A 22604-nucleotide genomic window follows, 5' to 3' on the forward strand; every position below is an offset into this window, starting at 1 on the left:
TCTTTGAAATGTTACGGAGGCTACACCAGTTACAATCCTGATGTCTTACCAAGAGTATCAAAGAGCTGGTAGTGAAGATTCTGATTCTGCAGGTCAGCAGCTTACTTTGTAAGCACTGAACATCACATGGTGGCAACATCCGGGACTGACTTCAGATGGCTTGTAGGTAGAAGCCCATATGCTCAGTTAAACACTCGATGACTTTTTACAGTAAAACTGTATCTTATGTAACTAATTTTCTGTAATCCAGTTATGTATTTGTAATTTTCAACTAGAAACTGTTGATTCAGCTTTCCAGATACAAAAGCATCCATTGTACTGCCATTGCCTCTAAACCACCAGTATGTTTTTCCCTCCCCTCAACCACAATTTGGAACAAATCATTTCCCACTTTCATGGACCAGTAACAGTTGAGACAATCATTTTATGCAGCTAAATTTATTCTCAGAACAGATTACATTTAAATGTGGAGAGGTGGTCAACAGCAGGGAAAATTGTCCTTTTCAGTGTCAATCACGTGCTTTACATAAGACTGAGCTCTGCTAATAAAGTGGGTGTGCTTCCTTCTTTCTTACTGCTCTTAAATCAAACCTGCTTTCACTGACTGTACAGCACAAGTTTTAGCCATGTATTAATTAACCTGCCCAAGAAAGGAGTAATGGGGCTAATGGTAATGCTGAACGGCTGAGCCCGTATTAGCTGCTGAAGTAAGAAAGTTCTCTTTTCCATGGGTGATTTACTAACAATTTTGGATCCCTAGTTAAATGATCTATGAAACGCCTGATAAAAGAAAAGGGATGTAGAACTCTTAGTGACACAGAACTGGCGTAAGCTAGTAGCTACTCCATAGTTTTTGTTCCTCTGTCACGAAAGGGCACCTTGTTTCAATAGGTACAGGTGACTCCGTACACGAAGTATATGACTAAGAACTCATCTTACTGTGAATGGATTCTATGCCCTTCCATGCAATTTTTGTTACTCCTGTTTAACTACCCTGTAGGTGGCCTCTGTGGCCTTCTATCATCTCCCACACCCCCTTGCTCCCCTTCAAATGAAATAGTAAGTGGCTTAAATAAAACCTACAGCCAGCACTGCAGATTTCAAAAGAAAGGCTTTTATCTCTTAGTCGTTGACTGTGAATATAAATCGCCTTGCTTCTGCAAGGGAGCGTATTAATGACATGACTGACATGTGATACTTACCTCTAACTCACTACTTGCATTGAAAAAAATTAAGAAATCAGCTTGGCTTTACATCATTTTTCTACAGACTTCAATAAAAATGTGACTACAAATAATTACAAAGCCTGCCTTTTTTTAGGCAACCTATAGTATACAGAGTGAAGAATGTTACAAGAGCACATCCAGTAAAGACAATACATCAACATAATAATGCAGGATATTTCAGTAAAAACAGAATAAATAAAATAAAAATATTATAAGCTGTATTTAACAGGTTAATTTAAAATATGGCATCAGACATACAAGGCATAGTGAACATGGCTGCCTCCCTACAGAATCACTAGGTATTATTAAAAAATGCATAGATAACTGAAGGGTCTCTATAACATCAACTAAAGCAGCGGCAGTTGCTCAAACACACATACCCCATACATACTTTTTTGGCCATGGTAAGAAGAGTGTCTTAATACATTGTTTAACAAAAGATAACGGGCTTTGCAGTATTAGGCTCTGATTCTGCAAACACCTGGGTGTATATTTAATCTTTTGGAGAATAAGGAGCTCTACTGAAGCAAAAAGGCCACATATAGGCAGACCATTAAGCACACTACTTAAATATTTGCAAAATCAACAACATTTTGTTAACAGACACAAAACTCTTAAAACATACGTTGGCAAGTGACCTACAGCTTTCCAAATACCCTTCTATCTTCTCCTCAGCCCTTCCTGCAATTGCACACTTTGCTAGTGAAAGCTAACTAGACGCTCATAGCCTTGACAACACCGATGTAGAAGAACGTTCACACTGCTGTTTGCTAGGTGTTGGTTTGGTTTAAAGAGAGTCCGGCTCCCTCTTGGGGAGAATCAGCACTGTGCAGATGCAACTACAAAATTTAATTATACTGTTTAAAATTCACTGTTGTAGAACAGTTGCAAATCCCAAATCCTGGCGTTTCCAGCTGGAAATTAAAAAAGACACTGTCAAAGTATTTTCTGTAATTTAAAATAAAATAAAGTTTGAATCGCTAGCACGATGACGAATAAGGAAACTTTTATCTCTTAACTTCACGATCCTACCTAAAGGTACATTGTTAGCCGCCACATTTTGACAGCAGTCATGATGGGAAGTGAGTTTTTACGCTGCTCCTAGCAGACGTCACTGGGATCAATACTAGAAACAAGCACGTATGCAAGCTGCCAGCTCCATGCTTTGCGATCTGGCTTTTCGCGGTCAGTTTAAACCGCTGGTACTGCTAAAAGGAGGGGGTTGGTTTGCGTCCCCTCACCTCCGGTTCTCCCTGCCTACCTGGCATACGCAACTTCTCCTCCAGCTGCACAAGCAATAGAGCTGGTGCACAGGAGGTGGCAGGAATGTGAGCCTTGGGAGGGGAAACAATTGCTTCAGTGCCTGGGGTGCAGAATCGTGGTCATAAAGAGATTTGAGATCGGTGGAGGATCAGCTCTTCGGATGGTGTTCTACAGAGCTAAACTTAATTACAATAGTTGCACAGCTAGCCTTCACCTGACACTTGCTCATACATCACGCTGAGTTTAGTTTAATGATTTTTCTGCATTTTTCAGTGCAGAAATTTCTTGAATCATCATTCTTTTCCCCCTTGTGTTCCTAAGTTGCTTTGCCCAGGTGTTGCCATTAATTTATTTAAACAAGGAAATAAAAAGAAAATAGTTTGTTAATAACAGTTTCTTGCATAGTAAAATAAAAAAAGAGTTCTTGTAATAATAACCTTGCCAATGTTCTTTTAAAATTACAGTATGACCAGATTTGCAGACTTGGGAGAGTTACAGTTTGGAACATATCTATAAATGGAGGCAAAACATTTTTAACGCTAGTTAAAAATATCTTTAATGTTCCCTTTCCAAAACTTGTACCAGTCTACAGGTCTAGACAGAAGATGGCAAAGGGAGAGACTCAAGATGCCTACCTGCATTTGAAAATTAGCCTGAGGTACAATTTTAAGGGGCAATACTGGGCTGACTTTGTCAGGTCTGCAGTAGTGCGTAAATCAGAGCAATTAGATGAAGCCTTTGGAGCAAAAGCATTGAAATCAAGTTGTACCACCTGAAGCACTATCCTGTTAGAAAACAACTCTCTTCTTATTTTGTCACAAGAGCATTAAAAGTAAAAGAAATTTCATGGAATTTCTGTAAATAACAACAAACATGATTGTTCTGTTTGTGGCATGCTAAGTATTCAGCAACAAACTTTGAGGGGAAGGGGGAATTGTGCAACCAGACACTGAATTGAACATTTCGTCAAACACTTGTATGGAAAAGGTATGGAATATTTTAGTCTCTGTAAGAGTTGTAAGACAATAAAATTACTGACTAGTTCTTTCTTACTCCTGATTGGTTTGAACCCTGTGTGAAACAAATGGTATTTTTGATGAATTAATGACAGAGTTAGGAGAATAAATTTAACAGCCAACAGTTGCATTTGTATGTTTAAAGCTGAAAAGCTTCAGTGGATCACCCTGCAACTCAATTACTGAAAACACTTCTGGATTTTTCAGCATTGGTTTGGTATTAAACACGATTCTTCTCTAAGACCATAATGTATAACCAGGAGATGAAATAATGACACCATGATTCAAAAGCATGTCAGGGAGATGTTAAAGTGGTTGCTAGACCAATGCTGACAAACAATTTAAAACTAACAGGTGTAGTTCTGTAAAAAATAAAACTTGGTATTTAATCTACAGTAATTCAATGGTAGCTAATACTTGGTACCTAATCCAGTGTTGAAAACAGAGCAAAGTGCTGTAGGATTTAAGATTGGTTTGTGACAAATCCAGCTCAAGACGGTGAAACTATCAACTCAGGCACCATTCACTCCAAGGACTTTAGCATGAGTTCACTGGGAGGGACGTGGCCATATTCTTTCTTTGTGTGAGTTTAGGTAATGTTCATGTATTTACAATCAAACAGACCTTCCATTGCTCATGGTGTAACTCACTGACAGCAAAAAAATTATTCATGCTTCTTTTCATATCACACGATGGTGGCAAGAACGAGAGAACATGCTTGTCTAACATTGTTTCAATAAGGGTAAATTCTCTGAAGACAAAGCATCAGCAATTTGAAATGGAAGGCCAGACATCGTCAGTTCATTTTCCTTAGTGTAGCTACTGTTATCTTCAGTTAAATGTCAGGACAATCTTCTCTCTCGTGCAGCTATGGCATCTCAGTGACCGGGCGTTTCTGTTTCAAAGTGTCAATGAGGGACAACACTCCTCTTTTCACGTTAGTTGTAACTCTTCTAGTCACCGAGTCTGCAGGAGGTGGGGGCGGTCGAACTTTCTGTGAAGGAGGTCTGGCTACCAAGCACTTCTGATACCGTAACTGCAACAAAGCAAAAGCATTCTGCAATCCTTACTGTATCCAATACTTTCACAGAGCATTTTAAATACACTTTTAATACTTTCTCATCAAATACAGTCAAATCTCCATTTTGGCCGTGACAAACAGCCTAGCTGAAGTTAATGGGACAGGGGTCTGTCAATCTGTGGGCAGAAACTGTTCACACAACAGATACTGAATCATATGAACAGCCCTTTGAAAACTGAAAAGTAAGTTTTCTGGGTTCAGCTATTCTTGAACATGGATTACTTTCACTACATTGTCACTGGATTGTAGAACACAACTCTGAGCAAAATGTTTTTCCAGCATTAGATAACTTGTATAGTGAAAGAAAAGATTTCTAACTCACATGGATGTTGCAGAGGTTAGGAGGGAAGATGATTAAAGGTGCATTGTTCACTAAATTGACATTTCAAACTTAAAAATGTTTAGGTTTTAAATTATTAAATAGATCAGAATCCCAATTGCTATTTTTATCTGTTCTTTTTCTGTCTTGAAATTAATATAATTGCAAATTTGGAAAGACGATTATTTATGGAGGCAGTGAAAAGTGCTATTAGATGCCTTTGAAGAAGGTCACTTACCATACAAGCAGCCTGAACAGCTTCTGATACATTGCCTGCATTTGGTTCACACCAAAAAACATGGCACTCAAAATGCTGGTTTCCTGCATCCATAATGAAGGCGAATGTGTGAACGTCCTTGCCTACTCCCATGAAGGACAGGAACCGCACACGACACTCCACCATGATTTCCTCTTCATTCTGGTTATGAATCAAATGATTGATCATTACTATTGGATATTCTGTGGAACTTTACTTTCAATTTTAAGTTGATTAAATGGGGGACACACACTGATGCAGTATTGTGGAATTCCTTTTTATCTATCTGCATCCACCTAGTGTGCTCAGGCCTGGGCTGGATCTCCCCTTCTAGGCTATCACCAGAAGACCAAGGCTTTCAGCGTTAGCACTGAGCATATCGTGCATTTTAAAAATTGCTCGTTTTGTGAAGAAACAAAACGTGGCTATCGTGACTGCAAAACATGCTCCCCTATCACTGGTATGTTACAGAGATGTTGCTTTAGTACCTCATAAACAGACATATATAAAGGACATTCTTTGAAAGTTTCATTGTATTAATCTCTATGGAAAATGCTCTACAAACGGACAGTGATGTGAAACACAGATTTTAATATTACTCTTGGTTTCCATACCAAGAATAAAGTAAATACAGTTTAGAATTTAGGATTGCTACTTAGGGCTTAACCTACAACATTTTAGGCTCAAAATTCCTAGAAAGGATAACACTGATTTTGTTTTAAGTATCTAATGAATACTTATAAAAATTTATTTCCAAGAACATGCTTGGAATGGTAAATAAAGCTGAAGCTGATACAAGCAGTTAAGAGCCTCTGCAGATTCTGTAAAGAAATAAAATGCAAAACGAGCAAATGAATTCTGGTGTAAATTAACTCTTTCTATTAGTGTTTCTGTGTTCCTGGTTTTCAACACTCATATTACATTAAATGCGTTTTAAACAAGACAGTCTGCCTTACTCTTTCATTGATGACTGTGACTGTAGCATCAGCAACATTCATGGTAACTGGCATCCAGTCTTCTTTGCTAGAGGAAGCCATTAGACTTTCAATGGCACTGTTCAGAGTATCCATTCCTAAAAGAGAAGAAAATGCAATAATGAAAAATAAATACATGAGTATAAGTAAACAATAACAAAAATTTATTTTCACATAGTAGTACAGAAAACAGATCGTGTTGGACTCCTTTTTAAAATTAATTTCATGATGGAAGGAAGGGTTGTGAAGTTGGTTTTCTTCATCTGCAAAAACAAAACAGGTGCCTCTGGCTTAGAAAAAACAGGATAGCATCTTGTTTAGCTGCTGCACCATTTCAGTTCTCTAGGGCCCTTCTCATTAGTAGCAGAGCTCATATTCAGAGAAAGCAGTAGAAAGAAACTCCGCCTTCTTGGCAGCTCCCAAAATACTCTGGTTGCAAAACGCATGTTCAAATGAGGCCCTGAATATTAGATGTCTTCATGCCTGACCCGTATGACTGAAGTACAAGAGTTGCTACCCTTTGAAAATCAAGCATTTACACTTGGCTAGTCTGAGTCCAGCCTTCAGAGTTTATGCAAGGTACTTTGGAAGTCACTGAAGTGTTACATACCCACAGGTTTAGCTACAGGTAGCATGCCCAGGTACTGGACGTGGAACTTCTGTACCAGTTCTGTCTTTGGTGTTGGGAAATCTACTGCATGGGAACAAAAATCAATTTCTGTTAATCAGCATTCACAGCAGGGAAAACCACTTTTATTTCATCAGTAACATCGAACAGTTTACCCAGTAATTGTACTCTGAAGGTATTGTATTGATTAAAACAAATTTTTACTCCTTCTGACAAGAACAATGCTCAATAATTTCTAAAGGAATTAGGGATAACTTTGCATCACCTAATTCTTGCTCTATGCTAAGAATAAGGTCACGTGATATTGCTGGCATATTAAAAACCAGAAAATATAGATGAATGTGTCTGAGACATACAGACCTAAGTTTCACTGCATAACTATGTAAAATGTGGAATCTCTTTTTAATACTATCCCTGTTAATATGTTAAACACAGTCTACGAGTAATCAATACTACTGTCTGAGCAGATAATTACACAAGTTGATGTATGGATTAGGAGTAAGATATTCAGTATAAACTGGTGGATCTAGAAGCATATAATTCCCTGTAAAGCTAACACAAAGTATATTTGTTCTCCTGGAATACTTTCAAAATGGCAACTATTAAGCTATGAGTAATAAAGGCATGCAAAGGCAACTTTCTTCGACAATGCAGTAGAGTGTGCAAAAGACCCTTAAACTGGATGACAACCCACTTGCACTCCTTGGCTTGGAAGCTGCTAAAATAGATGCTGAAACCTAGGAGGAATCTTCCTACAGCCCCTCTGAATCCAAGTGATTAACTGGAGTATATTCTGTTTTTAAGGAAGATTTGGCCAATTTGTGCAGTCTCAAGGCAGGAGGTATTTTGATTTGAAAAGGACAATATGTGCAAGTAGCCACAAATAAGTAACACTGCGTTTGCAACATCCGTATTTCAAAATAAAAGAGGAAATGCACAAGTTGACACCACTAAGCAGGACTCCATTACTGTCAACATAACCAATAAAAATGTTTAATGTAATACAGTAACAGGTTACAGTCAGACACAGTCATTAAAAGACAGGATTACACACCTGACCTCTCCACCCAACATGCTCCGCTTCGGTCAAAAGCAGCATCAGAAACAAAACATATCTAAAATAGGACCATCCCAAGGATACTAGCTGTAACACACAGTACCTTGCAGAGGAACATCAAGGGTGACATTTGTCCTCTCTTGCAATGAGCTGCAAGCCATAGCTTTAGCATTCTTCCGTTCGGCCATAATCTGAAGAAGACAGCGATAATACAGCATTTTTCTGGAAAATATAGTACAGTAGCAACTACAAGTATAAATTTACTCCTATTACAACCCTAGATTCTGAAATCTGAAATAAGTCAGAAGCTACATGACTAAACAGGTTATTCTTTTTAAATAACAACTTTAATTTTCTTCCAGTTTATTCACCATTCCTTAACTACATAAAGAACTCAAGTGGTGTCCAAGCCTAGACGAAAGATAGATGGAGGAGGAAAAAAAAACTCCAGCCATTTTTATCAACAGCAAAATTGCAGTGAGGAGTAATATAGCAAGAAATATAAATATTTAACACAGAGAAGAGTGTTCATTATTCATGTTCCTCTCTGATCTACCTTCTGCTGTGTATAATTTTTTCCTCCATCTTTATGTTTCTTCTGGAATTAAAAATGTCATGCAAAATACAACCTGTTCTTCCCCCAAAATGCATAATATTAGCAAAAGAGGAAAAAAAAAACCCCACTTCAAAATAACCACTTTGGATGACTATTCCCTACAAATACATGACTGAGAAGGGACCCAGGGAAGCTAGTAGAGGTTTTCCAAAGCTCATATATAAAGCATTGCTATCTGTTTCTTTACGCTATAACTGTTAATTGTAATTAAGCTATAAAGATAACTGGTGTTCCAGCAGATGACACTTGGTCTGAAGATGCTTCTAGCAAATTTCTCCCCTTTTTGTTTTAGGTTTTATATTTTGAAAGTATTTTCTGTTACAGGGACACATGATAATATTCCCCCCTGCAGATGAAAAACGATACATGCTAGCTTTGTAAGAAACCCTGGCTCAGCAAAGAGGTCCAGTGTGTCAGTTAGCACACGCCAAGTGCTTCCCTGAATCAGGATTACATCTATTGCTGAATTACAAAGGAACATGCTCTACTTAACAACACTATCCTGTTTTATTCTGTGTTACTATTAGCTATGGTTTTAAATGCTTAGTTGCTCTCTTATCCAAAATTAATGCCAGGAGTTTGATATCATAGTTACATATGTGACAGCTCTACTCTCTTTCCGATACCTCTGTGTATAGCTACCATGGCATTTACTTGATGTTGACCTTACTGGATAAAAGCAGCTGTGGTAGGGCCTGTGTAGCATATTTTTCCCTGCTAGACTTGCTGGAAACATCTGTGAGAACTGAGAGTTGGAGGAGAAAGAGGAGGGATATAACAGGTCTAGGCTTCTACAGTCAGCCACTGCTGCAGCCCCCGGTGTTAAACTTCACCAAGCACAGCCTGCAGCTCCCTCAAAAACCTGAGCCGCACCCTGAGCCCTGCCACCCTGCCACCTGCATTTCCTCAGGCACCCAAGCCTGGACAGACCTGCCAGGCTTCGCACAGTTGCTGGGCTACCTTCTGCCTCTGCCTCAGGCAAAACTCTGCTGCCCAGAAAGTTACAGTAATGCACACTGTGTAAATGCTCGCGTTGTTTGCACGAAACATGGCAAGTTCAGTAGCCACGTCTGCAGTGCTGCAAGAGTGAAAAATTTTTAGACTATACAACTGGCTACAGAGGGGAATTTGACATCACGGATTCCATTCACTAATGTGAAGACAAAATGTAAAAAGCAAATGACAAGCATACAGTAAATCAGCAGGATTTTAAAACCTGAAGGTTTCCTTACTAGCTTTTCTAGAAGAGCCGTGACTCACGAGGAGGGACAAGTTACACAGGGATAACCGATAAGGTTATTCATCCCCATAGCCCACTTTTCCTGTGGTGCAAACTGACATAGTTAAAAAAAAAAAAAAAACCAAAATGAGCAACATAATATTTTTAAAAAGGGGGATGCAGCCTCAAATCTACCACAGCTCAATAAAAGAATAAAAAAGAGTTTCAAGTAGATTGGTTTAACTGCCTCTCTATAAAGCATTTCAATCAGATTTGCCTGCAGTAAAGGATGTGCTGCCTTGCTACCACTGCATGAAATGACTGTACAGAGGACACTTGTGAACTGATCATGCAAGAAAACCAAAATTAATAACCAGGGAATGGTGGCAAATCTGTAAGGTAAAACGACTGAAAAGAACAGTCCTCTCCAGTATTACAGACAACACTACCACGAGCAGGAACTAAGATCCTTTAGTATTTGTAACTAGAGTAGCTTAAACCCCCTCTTCTCCCTGATTTTTTTTTTTAAGTCAGCAGAGTAACGTTAGCAACTATTTTCCTGTCTGTCCTGCAGGATAATACCATTGAATAATACCATTGAAACAAGGTCTGATTTATTTACAGAGTTTAACATCAGCATTTATTATTAATTGAAGCTTTGTGTTCTTTTTCCATTTTGAACCCACAGCTTCTTTATTATTCAAGAAAACCTTCAGTCTCTATACACACTTGTCAAATCAAAAGCACGTACCATCCTCCTCAAATCTAAATGCTCACCCTCCCATTACTCCCATCCATTTGCATCCTTTCCTTTATACAAATTCTCTACACTGTTTCTTGTTGCCAGTGATATAAACTAAACTAACGCTGCGCACAATTGCTGATTGTATGTATTAGGCTCAGGGACCTCTAAACAGATGAATGCAGCTGACTTTAAATCTACTTGCCTTTGAGCAGATTTCGTGTAAACTTGTGGCGATGGCTTTTGCGGGTGTGTCACATCGAAACACATGACATTTCAGAATTCTTGTGTCTTTGTCTCTTGCCACATAAGCGAAGTCTCTGTGTAAACAAAATAGACACATTAGAAACAAGCAAAACAAATTAAGGCATTAGAATCAGTAGTATCTCCAAAACAGCAAGTCCTACTTCAACTTAACAGGTGTATGTCTCAGCTGTCAAAGAATAAAGCACATGCCTTAGACAAAGCAGGTCTACAAATGTAACAAACCACATATCCATGAAACATGTATCTAAAATTTGGTGCTTAATCTATATAATTGAAGAGCTCATTACAGTTTCCTAAACCTGGCAACTTACTGAACTTACAACCTGTAATTCCAACTGCAATTGTAAATACACAGGAAAATTTACTCAAATATTTTATTGAAGTGGGGAGAGAATTATAAATTAAGACACAAAACACATGCAGCTCTTAAATGCTAAAAAGTCTGAGAAACGGCATACAAGAGCCTAGTTAGAGAAAAATCGTATTTCAAAGGACTGCATAAAGTGTTTAAAATATGCAGACAGTAATTAGAGATCTGGTTGCATAAGGGAGATGTGAACCTGCTGAGCTTTGCTCACACTAATTGGCCTAAATTTCTGACCTTATTTTTTCAGAAGTTAAATAAAGCTGCCCTACAAAAGAGATTTTTGCACTGTACTGGCTAGTCACCACGGCATAGTATAGCTTTCTACCATGGGTGATGGAAGTGCCAGGATTATGTTTATTTGTTCTCAGGCTCTTTAAGAGCTGGAGCTATTCTGAAAAAGTCAAAGGGGTATACTGAGTCGGGAAGAAGCCTGGCTTTGCCTGGTTACCATCCTTGTTATACCAGACTCTCTGCTCCCTGGTCTTGCACCTCTGCTTTTTCATGTCCTCCGAGCAACCACATCCCAGTCCTACTTTGTGACCCTCCTGCTATCTCCAGATTTCTTTGGGACTTTGCATCCCTAGCAGAGCTATGCTGAGTAGCTAACTAGAATTAGACCAGACAAGTGAAGCTGGAGCTCCCAACAGCCTCTTATGCCTGAAGTCTCTTTTCAGTGCCTTTCCTCTTTATACATAAATAATTACCAGCAAGATTCTAACTGGTGAAGAGAAAGGAGGGATATTCCTAAACCACAGGTTTTATATACAGGAATACTTCTGTTTATACTAGTCTGTAAATATCCCAAGCAGGGTTTAATGTAGCATGGATTGCCAATTTCTTTGTTCATTGTAGATGTCCAGTGAATTGAAGAATTGTGTACTGAAGTTATCCAAGGAGAACGAGAGACTGTGGCAGATGGAGAGCTGGACTTCCAGCTCTGTATGAGATACGAACATTGTCCTGCAGTTAAGTACCTTACCTGTATCTAATTCAGCAGCACTAGATTTTGTCATTAATGAGCCCTTGCAATGAAAGGGGCAGGTGCCCACTGCCTGGGCTGCTCAGTGACAGGCACAGGTTGTTCTTCTGTTTAACCACTTTGCAACCTGAAGCCTGATGCATAATACTTTAAAAAAAACCCACAAAACTATCAGGAGCTGAGATTTGGAAACAATTCCACATGACAGAACACGCAGAAACACAGTCAAGCTGGAGGGACCTCTCCATCTCACTGCATCCCAACATGCGATGGCACACATTAGGGCAGAGCAGAGACAGGAGGCAGCGGAGCAGCATGTGGAGCATGTTGCCACCTGAACCCTTCCTGCACGTGGAATGCAGCCCATGGGCTGCATCAGCTGTCACCGGCTGCAGCACTGCCCTGCGACACAGGCACCCTGGGTAGGGACAGTGTTTCACCCACTTGCTCGTGACTTGCAGGAAAAATCAAAAAGCAATAATCCAGGAAGGTGCTGTCTATTACAGAAGATGCCTTGAGGTTTCCTAGCTCCAGCCTGACCCCTAAGCACCTTGGCCACAATCTGCAGGAGCCTTTTGGTGTGTTGTTCCCTTTTGCTGCACTGCAAGTTCATGGAGATGCTGAGTTCCAGCTGGAATCTTGCTCCTGGAAAAAAGCTGGTGCTTTTTGGCTCATCTGTACATGTGCCAAGCCTTGCTTTAGAATGGTTTCCTCCTAGCTTAAAGTTTCAAAAGCAAACTGAAGACTCCTAGCTGGACTCTAGTAATAAGACTAAGAGAAGGGGGTATGGCTCAGCTATGGCCTATGAAAAATTAGCAGCTATGGGGAAAAAAATGAAACCAAGTCCCCCACAAAAAACCTTTGAGATTTTTGCCTTTTGAAGTAAGCTTTCAACATTACTGATGCTCCTGAAAGACCTGTAGATATTTGGAAATGCTCAGGCTCACAAAAGTCCCACATACAATATCCTGAGCTCTGAAGAGACCTTGCCTGGTTTGAGAGCTGTAAGTGAGGAATTTCCAGACATCCTAAACATTTGGGATTTTTGTTTGCTAGGTGTTTGGCTTTAGTTGCCATCTTTTAAATGCCCCAAGTTTCAGACTTCACATTTTTGAGTCCAAATACCTTCCCTTACAAATATTTTAACTGCAATACGAAAACATTGTTCGCTTAACAGACATGGATTTGCTACCATAACTTCATTAAGATTTCCGCCCCTTTACACGCAAGAAAAACTTGCTGGCAGTGACCATTACTGCAGGGTAGCAAAGACACATAAACAAGCAGACTGCTGCGCACATCTTATTATTGGCTCAAGGTCTATTTTTTTCAGAGTGCAAACACAACAGCTGAAACCTGTGTTCGCATAAAATTAAAATAACATTGAGAGCCATCTATGTGACCATTACATGGCTATTACCATTTACAAGCGTTTACCTCAAATCAATACTACTCCTTCCAGGACTTGTTTACAAGTGATTTATGCATTCCTTTACAAGGTGATCCTAGGAAGAGTATCCTGTGTTGTTTTGTCAAGTTGCTTGCACTGTGCAGAAGCCTGTTTGAATAAACAGAAATCTGCACAGCCCCAGGAGCACTGTACAATACCAGGATTTCTAATTATAAGGCCACCACCTTCAAGGAGTTGCACAAACACAGAAGGTAACTTGCCACTTCTGTTAGCCATACAGCTATCTGTTAGAGCTATCTGTTAGAACCTTCTTTTATCGTTAATAAAAACGAAAATGGGACAAAGCCACCAAAGCAAGTCATCGGGGCTTGGGGGACATAACATGTTGCAGCAAAACCCATTTGTAACAGCCCAAGAAATTGTGGTCCAACCTTTGATCAGTAGCTCTGGTAATGTCCTGGCAGACGACGACTGTCCCAATAAACTACCATGCTTTGCTGTAGGAGACCACATCAGGCAGGGCATCTCCACTGCGCTGCCAAGTCCCTGATGCACAGACAACCCCTGAGGCCACATTAAATCTCACCCTGCAGAGAGTTTATCTGAGACCCAAGCTTAACTGCAAGGATTTTCAGCCTTAAGGGAATCTCTAAGATCATACTAAATGTGTTCAGTCAGCATGTTATCTCCCAGTGGAGGAAGGACTCAAAGGACTGCAGAGATAAAAATGAGCCAAGCAATTAAAACTGTGTTAAAACTAGAGACCGAATTCTGTCAGGATCAAAGACTTCAGTCATAAAGGAACACAACTCACAATTATGCCCTGTAAGTGGGAAACACCTTAGATGAGAGTATTTTCAACAGCATCTTAAAGGCAGAGAGGTGGACCGGGGGCAGCCTACTGAGCTTCATTTCTCTCACAAGCATAAATTTACTTTTCTGATCAAAAGAGACCAATGTGGAGGGCAGCACTGACATTAACGAGCTCACGCGCTTTTCAGTAAGAACATTTCTCTGTTCCTGGAAGGCTAATGACAGCCAAATGAACAAGCCACCACACAGAGCCCGGCTTAGTAACCCCTCTGAATGGTAAGACCTGTGGTGAGGGCAGTGAGAAGGAGTCTGATGAGTGTTATTGGATGCGGTATCTGTAGTGGGACACTCCAGGTGACAAGAGGGCTCACCTGCCACTTTAGTCCTGCCACAGAAGTGCCAGCAATGCTGTTGTCCCTGCAAGAGGAGGATGACAACAGTCCTGATGAGACAGACCTGCTCTGCACTTGCCAAAGGGCAGATACCGCCCACAAAGATGGTATTTTTAGTCAAAATGCAATGTGTTGATTTTCTGACGGAGCTGGTAGCGACCCTACATATAGGTCATGTAACGCTGTCCTCCATGGACTGCTGCAGGACTTTTTTTTTTTTTTTTTAATGGTTTGGATTGGAAGGGACCTTTAAAGGTCATCTAGTCCAACCCCTCCTGCAATGAGCAGGGACATCTTCAACTAGATCAGGTTGCTCCAAGCCCCATCCAGCCTGACCTTGAATGTTTCCAGGGATGGGGCATTTACCGCCTCTCTGGGCAACCTGTTCCAGTGTTTCACCATCCTCATTGTAAAAAATTTTTCTTATATCTAGTCTGAATCTACCCTCCTTTAGTTTAAAAACATTACCCCTTGTCCTATCACAACTACTAAAAAGTCTGTCCCCATCTTTCTTATAAGCCCCCTGTAAGTATTGAAAAGCTGCAATAAGGTGTCCCTGGAGCCTTCTCTTCTCCAGGCTGAACAACCCCAACTCTCTCAGCCTTTCTTTATAGGAGAGGTGTTCCATCCTTCTGATCATTTTTGTGGCCCTCCTCTGGACCTGCTCCAACAGGTCCGTGTCTTTCTTCTACTGAGGGCTCCAGAGCTGGATGCAGTACTCTAGGCGGGGTCTCACCAGAGCGGAGTAGAGGGGGAGAATCACCTCCCTCGACCTGCTGGTCACGCTTCTCTCAATGCAGCCCAGGATACGGTTGTCTTTCTGGGCTGCAAGCGCACATTTGCCAGCTCATGTCCAGCTTTTCATCCACCAGTACCCCCAAGTCCTTCTCCGCAGGGCTGCTCTTAATCCCTTCATCCCCCAGCCGGAATTGCTACCAGGGTTTCTTATTGAAGAAACATTGATGGCTCTACTGTTTGCACTGTCTCCAGCATGTGGCCTGGAAAGCTCCGGAGGCTGTGAGAAATGTCTTGCCTTTGTCCTGTGAAATTCCACTCATGTTGAGTCACCTTGAAGAAGTGCCAGAAATGCCACTTCCCACCCGCGGAGGTGTTGGTGGGTGCAGGGAAGGCGCTGCTGGGGGCACCTGGCCCAGGCCTCGGCTCAGCAAGCACTGCCTCAGTACTGCAGCGGTGCACATAACGCTTCCGTCGAGCCTCTCCGGCACTTGGTCCTGCGGCTTCTGTAAATATTTCTGCTTGTAACTGTATGGATGCATAAACAAGGCGGTATAGCACAATTACAGGAGAAAATGAAACACCAGCTAGTACATCAGTTTCAGCTACTGAGAGCTAATAAAACCCTTGCGGTGGTGTTTCAGACTCACACACCAGTGTTTCACTTTAAGTACCTGAACAGCTTGAAGAAAGTAAATCAGCTAATTACGTGCACGATTGTGAATATGCATAAACCTTTAGATGATCAGGGCCTGCATCTGTAAATCTGCTGAGACAGAGGAGGAAATCAGAGTTCTTCAAAACCTGTGGTACTGCATCACGCACAACCTTGCCAGCACCATCTGTTTTCAAATCATCAATCAAAATTAGCACACAAACCATCCTTCTCCCTTCTGACAGTGTGCAAACAATACTCCTGATTTCATTAATTCATGAAGTCACCTACATGCCCACGCTCTTACACGAGCGGTCCTACATGGCAGCCCAGTAGCCAGGACCTGTACAGGCCGTTGGCAGTCGGCTCCTCCAGCGCCAGCGGGAGCCTTGCAGCCTTGCTTCGAGCATTTCTAGGCATTGGGAAAACCGAGCTCCGTGCTCCCTCTTGGAGAAGAAAGGTATGGCTTTGGGGATTCCAGAGTATCTGCTCCCTACAGCATCAGTAACAAAGTAAAACTTGGGAAAAGTTTTGTGCCTCCCTACACAGGACCAGAAGGCAACAGCTTCTTGTTTGTCCAAAGCCTTGAATACCAAATAAGCCAGAAGACTACTCTCTGATTCTTCTTTCACTTCGGATCCCTTCTGGGTTGCTTCATCTGTAAACTTTCATTCGACTGCAGCTCACTTGAAGCTGATTAACATTTAAGTGAGATTTATGTGCAACAGGCCCTTTTGATAATGAAGAAGTGCCAAGTAACGTGTTTGCAATAGAAATTTATTGAAAAGTGCAAATGCCTCCTCTTACCATTCCCCTGTCTTTACACCTTGCTGGGAAAACAAGGGAAAAAAGAAAGTCAAAAGCCTTTACAAAGCCCATGGCTGGATACAGAGCTAGCACAGGGTTAGTAGATCACATCTCATCCAGCTGGAGTCTTCTCTGTCTCAATAGGGTGTGAGGGCACATGAAATCTGTGGGATTTGAACCACAGCTCCTGGTAAAATTCCCTTCCACGTCAGTGGGGAGAGCAGCATGGCGTTTAGTGGGAGAATAATGTATTTCGTTGCAGAAAAAAGCTGTATATTCTTAAAACCTAATAACACAAGCACATCACTTCTGTTGATACAGGATTATAGAGAAGGGGTACTGCATAGTAGGTAATTTCTTTTTAAATCATTTGCACATCTACAACATGATCCACTAGTATCTTTCCAGTTATAGGAGCTGGATATAACCTAGTACTCTGGAAAAAAACTAGAAAACCAGAAAAATAGGTAAGAAAATTATTTTGCTGCACAAGTAGGTAAGACTGGTTCTGCTGAACAGTTAAAAATTCAGTAGAAATTTAGTTATTTTGAAAGAGTACAGGACTAGAAAGAGACATTTTAAAAAGCAATTTAGAGAATTGCAAAGACAACATAAGGTGCTAAGTAGAAAGGAATTTCATTTTGATTTGCTCTTTTACCCTCTCTAATTGGCAAATGTCTACAGTAATTGACTAAACCTTAGATAGCCATACCTATTTAACACCTGACTAAGCATCACTTAGCTGCTCAACCTTGGATGAATATAATCACATTAAATGCAATTTATGCTAATGCTGTCCTGTTTGAGTAGAAGTCATAGCCACTTACCACTATTAGGCTAAAGTCCTAGGAGACATCCCAATTAAGTACAGCCTGAAAGAGCAGCACATCCTCCATTACCTTCTCACTATAACTTTACTTCTTCAAAGGAGTGTAAAACTGCATTAATCTTTTTTTGGGGGGTTAAAAAACCCCAACACCCTAACCTTGAAGTCTGAAATAAAATTTTTTACTCTTATCGATCAAAATTAAGTTACCACTACTTAAAACAATTATATTAAAATGATACACATGCAGGAAAATGTAAATTGCTTTACAGATTTATGTATTACAAATTGTAACAAGAATCCCTGAACCAGCAAGTGATATCCTCTGGGCTTGGCTTAAAATTGATTGAAATTCATCCAAAATAGCCTACAGAAGATGACTGTTGATTTCTATGTACTGGTGTACAGTCTCCTGTGACTGCAGGGTCACAGAGCACACACCGGCGGGCTGCGGGGAAACCATCTCCTGAGTCTATAACCTTCAGGCTTCACTTTGCTTTCCTGCAAACAGCTGACCAGCAATTTGTGAAAGCAGGAAGAAAAAAGGGGAGAGCAGCCACCGCTACAGCAGAGTGGGGTCAGAAGGCACTTGGCAGGAGGCTGCCATTCACCGGCGAGACATGAACATCCATGGGAGCAGAGTAAATGAGCAGAGAAGGAGAAAAGCAAGGAAAGTGAGAGGAGACACATAAGAAGAAAAGCGGATAAATGTAACACCAGCAAGATCGTGCTCTGATGGGGTTTTTCCATGACACACAAATATTCTAGTATCACAAATGGCAGGGAAGATGAGGTGCAAGAAACCCCGCAGTAATATGTATGACAGAAAATACAGATCTTCTGGGTTAACACTTCAAATTTTTTATCAAGACTGCTCTTTCACATAGGAGAAAGGGGAATGATTTATAGCTGAAATGAAGTCTGGGACTCTGTTCAGTTCACTTGTCTTTTTATTAGCGTCAAGGATTTTGCGAAGTTAGGGAGAAAAACCCAAAGGTAAGAAACCAGAACTAGATGCAATAAGCAGCATTCACACAAGCTGCAAAATCTGTACGTAGAAGATTTACTGAGGACCTTTTAACTTCCATTTCACCTACCAGATGCCAGACAGACACTGAATGGAATCACTGCTTCCCTTCCACACCCTCCAAAGGAAACCCACAGCCCCTTCTCCAGATGACTATACCAACCACTTTGGAATCAGATCCTGCAGGAGGAGGAAGAAAAATAACTACTCCCACAAGTCTTCTCCTTCCCATTTCTCCCAGACAGTCACGGTGCATTTAATGACATGTACTCCCCTCTCCTTAGTGATTAGAGTTGGAAGAGATGTGGGAGAGAATGAATTTTCTCTACATTTCTGACAGTTGCTGGCAATTCTAAAAACATACGAAAGCCTTGCAATTTTTCCTCACTCCAAGTGCTCTGCCTCACAGAGCTCCTGTACCTCTTTGGCTGCTCCCCAGTTACAACCCAGAATGGCAGACTTGGCCACCACTACATTATCCTGGTCATTAATTTTTGATCCAAGTAGTTAAGATGCCCTCCCAAGCAGAGACTTTTGGGAGACTTTTCTTATTTCAGTTCTCACACAACTTGAAAATGGGTTTCCTTGCAGCAAAACAACAGTTCTGCGTTTATTAAATTCTCCTCAAATGGTCTGGCATTGACACAGCGTAGCTTGTTTTTCCAATTCATGCATAAAGTTTGTAGGGCAAATTATCCCCTGCTGAAAAGCTGTTTGCTTCATTCCTTGATAACGTCACTTGCTAACTCTCAAGGAGGAGCTATGGCTACTTTGTGCGATACTCAGAGGCTTTAATCTGGCAGCCCTGAAACACGCAGCCTGCCAGTTTTTCTTTGATGTCTTATCATTGCCACAGTTCTGTGTGCTTCCAAAATTTGTTAAAAACCTCACAGAGCTGATACGTCCGATACCCAGCTCAGCCCTTCAGAGCCCAGCGCTTCCAAGCCTGAAAGCATTTGCACGACTTTTCACTGCAGTTTCCTTCCTGCGGCCTGATCCTCACGAAGCCGCAGAAGCCGTTCCCCCAGACACGCTTCCCACGTCTCAGCGCTGCCCACCACCTCCTCTTGTGGGGAGGGGACAGGACTCCCATCAGCCTTGCCACTGCTGCCTTGCTAGCCAGAAAGATGGCTCTGAGATGTTATAAATCTTTTCCCTTTCTACTGCCAAGGGCTATACTCCACCCCTGCAAAGGGCCACAGATGTACATAGATGGAGTCATGTCAAAGCGCGATTCAGTATCTAAGCTCTCCAGATCCATGAGCTCTATTAACATAGTGACAACAGTACAGATTGTACAGCTAAGATTTACATTCCATGCTGGTCCTCCTTCCCAACCTCACCTCATGTTCATATGGCTGAAGTACTACTGTCAGGGCAAGGAGGAAAGTCTATCACTTGTGCCGCGGACACCACCAAGACTGCCCTGGAGACTCTGCACTCCTGTAGTGCTGGCAGGGCACTGGGGAGAGGGTCCCAGGGGCACAGGCCACCTCCGTTGGAGCATGCAGGACCCGGCACCGCATGCCGGCAGCACGAGGGGGCCCCAGCTACCAGTGTGCCACGTTCAGCTGGTGCTGGGGGACAGATGGGGCTTACTCCTGCTCACCAACTGCTAGCCAGATGCAGCAAGTTGAAAAGTCAAGCAGGAGGTTAGACCTCAGCTTGTTTTATAAATGAACTTAAAGGAAGACAGAACTTCAGGGGCAGATCCTATGAAAATCACTGACCACTGACTTTATTGCCACAATTTTTTCATGGTGTTTGGGGTTTTTTTTGCGCTTAATTGCTTCACAGCATTTATGAAATATGCACAGGCAGGGGGCTGCCTTCCTGCCCTGTGCAGCACAGTTTTCAAGGCAAAGGCACACAAATGAGGTAGGTTGTCAAGGCCATTGCAGTTGCTGCTTCTCCTTTGTAGCATTGCACAGTGGTGGTTTAACACCTCAGGATGGCCAGTCTAGCAGTTTTGATGAATGCTGAACTTCCTTTAAGTAAATGAACGTATTATTATGCCTGTGAACCTCTGAACAGCCTCTTTGCAGCAGATCCTGTAAATTTGATTTTGACAAATAAGTATTTAGCTATTTCTGACAATGCTTCTATCTTCCAGATCTAATCTAAGATGTGGGCCTTTGTTTATAAGGAATATTTAAAGATTTAATAAAGAAATACATCACGTTGAGATGCTCAAAGCACTACTACAGATTTAACTGAAGAAGGCAGCAGACTACACTAGAACAGTTAATCTCTCCAGTGTGATTTATTTTATAAGCAATGCTTACTAGTTCTCCTTTGTTCTTTATTATTCAGACAGAGAAGACAGCAATCGTGCACAGACACTACCCACAAATCTGCTTGCAGCACACTTTTGCCAGTGTTAGTCTGGGAGGATCATCGCTTCCCACATGCATGAAATCTACATTAGATTGCAAAGCCATAATCAAGAAAGTTCAAACATTTCCCTAGGCCAACACCGCCTGAAGAACTGATTAAAAACCAGTCAAGCCTGGAAACCGTTCTCATTATATTCCACAAAGCAAATGCGAGGAACGGTCCGCATCTCTAAACCACATTCCTTCCGCCCAGTCCCACTTTCAAGTCCTTGCAATTTAGAAGAGCAAACAAACGCCAAATCTCATCTGAGGGATGCAGTTCTATCAGTAAGAGCCTTCAGAGTGGCTGCAGCCCTTGTGCTGCAAAGCACCTGACTACAATGCCTTACTGTCTGCGCTCCCATGAAACAGGAAGCATTGTAGAGAATCCCAAACAACCCCTTTGTACATCCAAACAAATCAAACATACCGGGGACAACTTTTCTTCAAACTCGAAAGACAAGCAACCAACCCAGCCAGATCCGAAACAAATACCAAAAATAGGAAATAAACATTGACGTTTCCAACTCTTGCTAAACTTAGCTCTTAAATCCCCTGCTTTTAGTATCATGGTTTTTTAATTTTTTAAATAAAAGGGGGATTTTAGTACAACTTTCTTGCATTTCAGATTGCAGAGAACAACATCATCTAAATTTTAAACTCAGACACCAGAAGCAAATATCAAAACCCACTGCATTGCATGATTTTAAACTGTTCTAGTACTAGAGGGTTTGGGACCTGGGGAAAAAAAAAAAACCAACAGGCAATATCAACTTGACAATACTGTTAAGAGCAATGTGAAAAGGTGACAGAGAGATACGAATTTACTCACTGAAGTTTAGCTTCTGTTCACTGATACAAGCAAACTGATACAACATTGTTCGGTGCATGCTGGAAGGATAAACATGAAAATGGAAAAATGAAAATCATTTACCTCTCTCTGAATCCAGGGAAGCATGAAGAAACAGAAAGAGCAAGTTAGAAAGCACTCACGCAGACAGAGCTTCAGCATATGATGAGACAGGGTAGCTGAAAGAACTGCTGTACATTTAACATTTGCTGTTTGTTTGTAGCACAGTGTATCTAAGCATACTGCCACTATTTCCTTTCGACACTTATTTTGTTTGAATCCTGTTGCTCTGAAGTTCGTATTTTTGGAAACATGCAATGAAGCCAACAGGCATCAGCTGAATTTAGAGAGGCAGCGCAGACATATCAACACTGGGAGGTAACCAAGCTTAAAATACCACACGCAAGTCCGGGAAGTAGTATGCAGAAAGCATAAATAGACATACAAAGTGCATGAACCTTCCTTCTTCCAAAATAACACTATTTAAAGCAGACACTGACAAAACAAACAAGAACAATTCTTTAGGCTGTGAAAACCTTATGTTGTTTAAATTGAAAGAGTAGAAAGATAGTCACGAGTTTTTTTAATGCCTTTTCCAAAAGCTCACGCCCCAAGGTCACTTGGGTTCCTCTGAAAGTTGCACCCTGAAGAAGTGACAGCCTGGGTAACAACCTCACATGAGCACTGAGCTGAAGCCAGGACA

The 22604-nt window shown here is 41.3% G+C and overlaps 1 protein-coding gene across 12 annotated transcripts in view; it reads right to left on the minus strand.

The window, feature by feature from the left end:
- Positions 1-1422: 1422 nt before the first annotated feature.
- APBB2 (amyloid beta precursor protein binding family B member 2) overlaps positions 1423-22604 on the minus strand; it is a 135867-nt gene continuing 114685 nt past the window's right edge. For 10 of the 12 annotated variants that reach the window (XM_050896684.1, XM_050896689.1, XM_050896682.1 and 7 more), the window contains 6 exons: positions 10603-10717; positions 7924-8011; positions 6746-6829; positions 6118-6233; positions 5144-5323; positions 1423-4541 (listed from right to left, as the gene is read on the minus strand). In XM_050896684.1, the coding sequence (XP_050752641.1) occupies positions 4374-4541; positions 5144-5323; positions 6118-6233; positions 6746-6829; positions 7924-8011; positions 10603-10717 (751 nt within the window). In that variant the 3' untranslated portion in view covers positions 1423-4373. The remainder of the gene's footprint in view (positions 4542-5143; positions 5324-6117; positions 6234-6745; positions 6830-7923; positions 8012-10602; positions 10718-22604) is intronic. The other 2 variants (XM_050896685.1, XM_050896692.1) reach the window with 1 other exon arrangement.

Source organism: Gymnogyps californianus, chromosome 4 (genome assembly GCF_018139145.2).
Source record: "Gymnogyps californianus isolate 813 chromosome 4, ASM1813914v2, whole genome shotgun sequence".
Taxonomy (NCBI): Eukaryota; Metazoa; Chordata; class Aves; order Accipitriformes; family Cathartidae; genus Gymnogyps; species Gymnogyps californianus.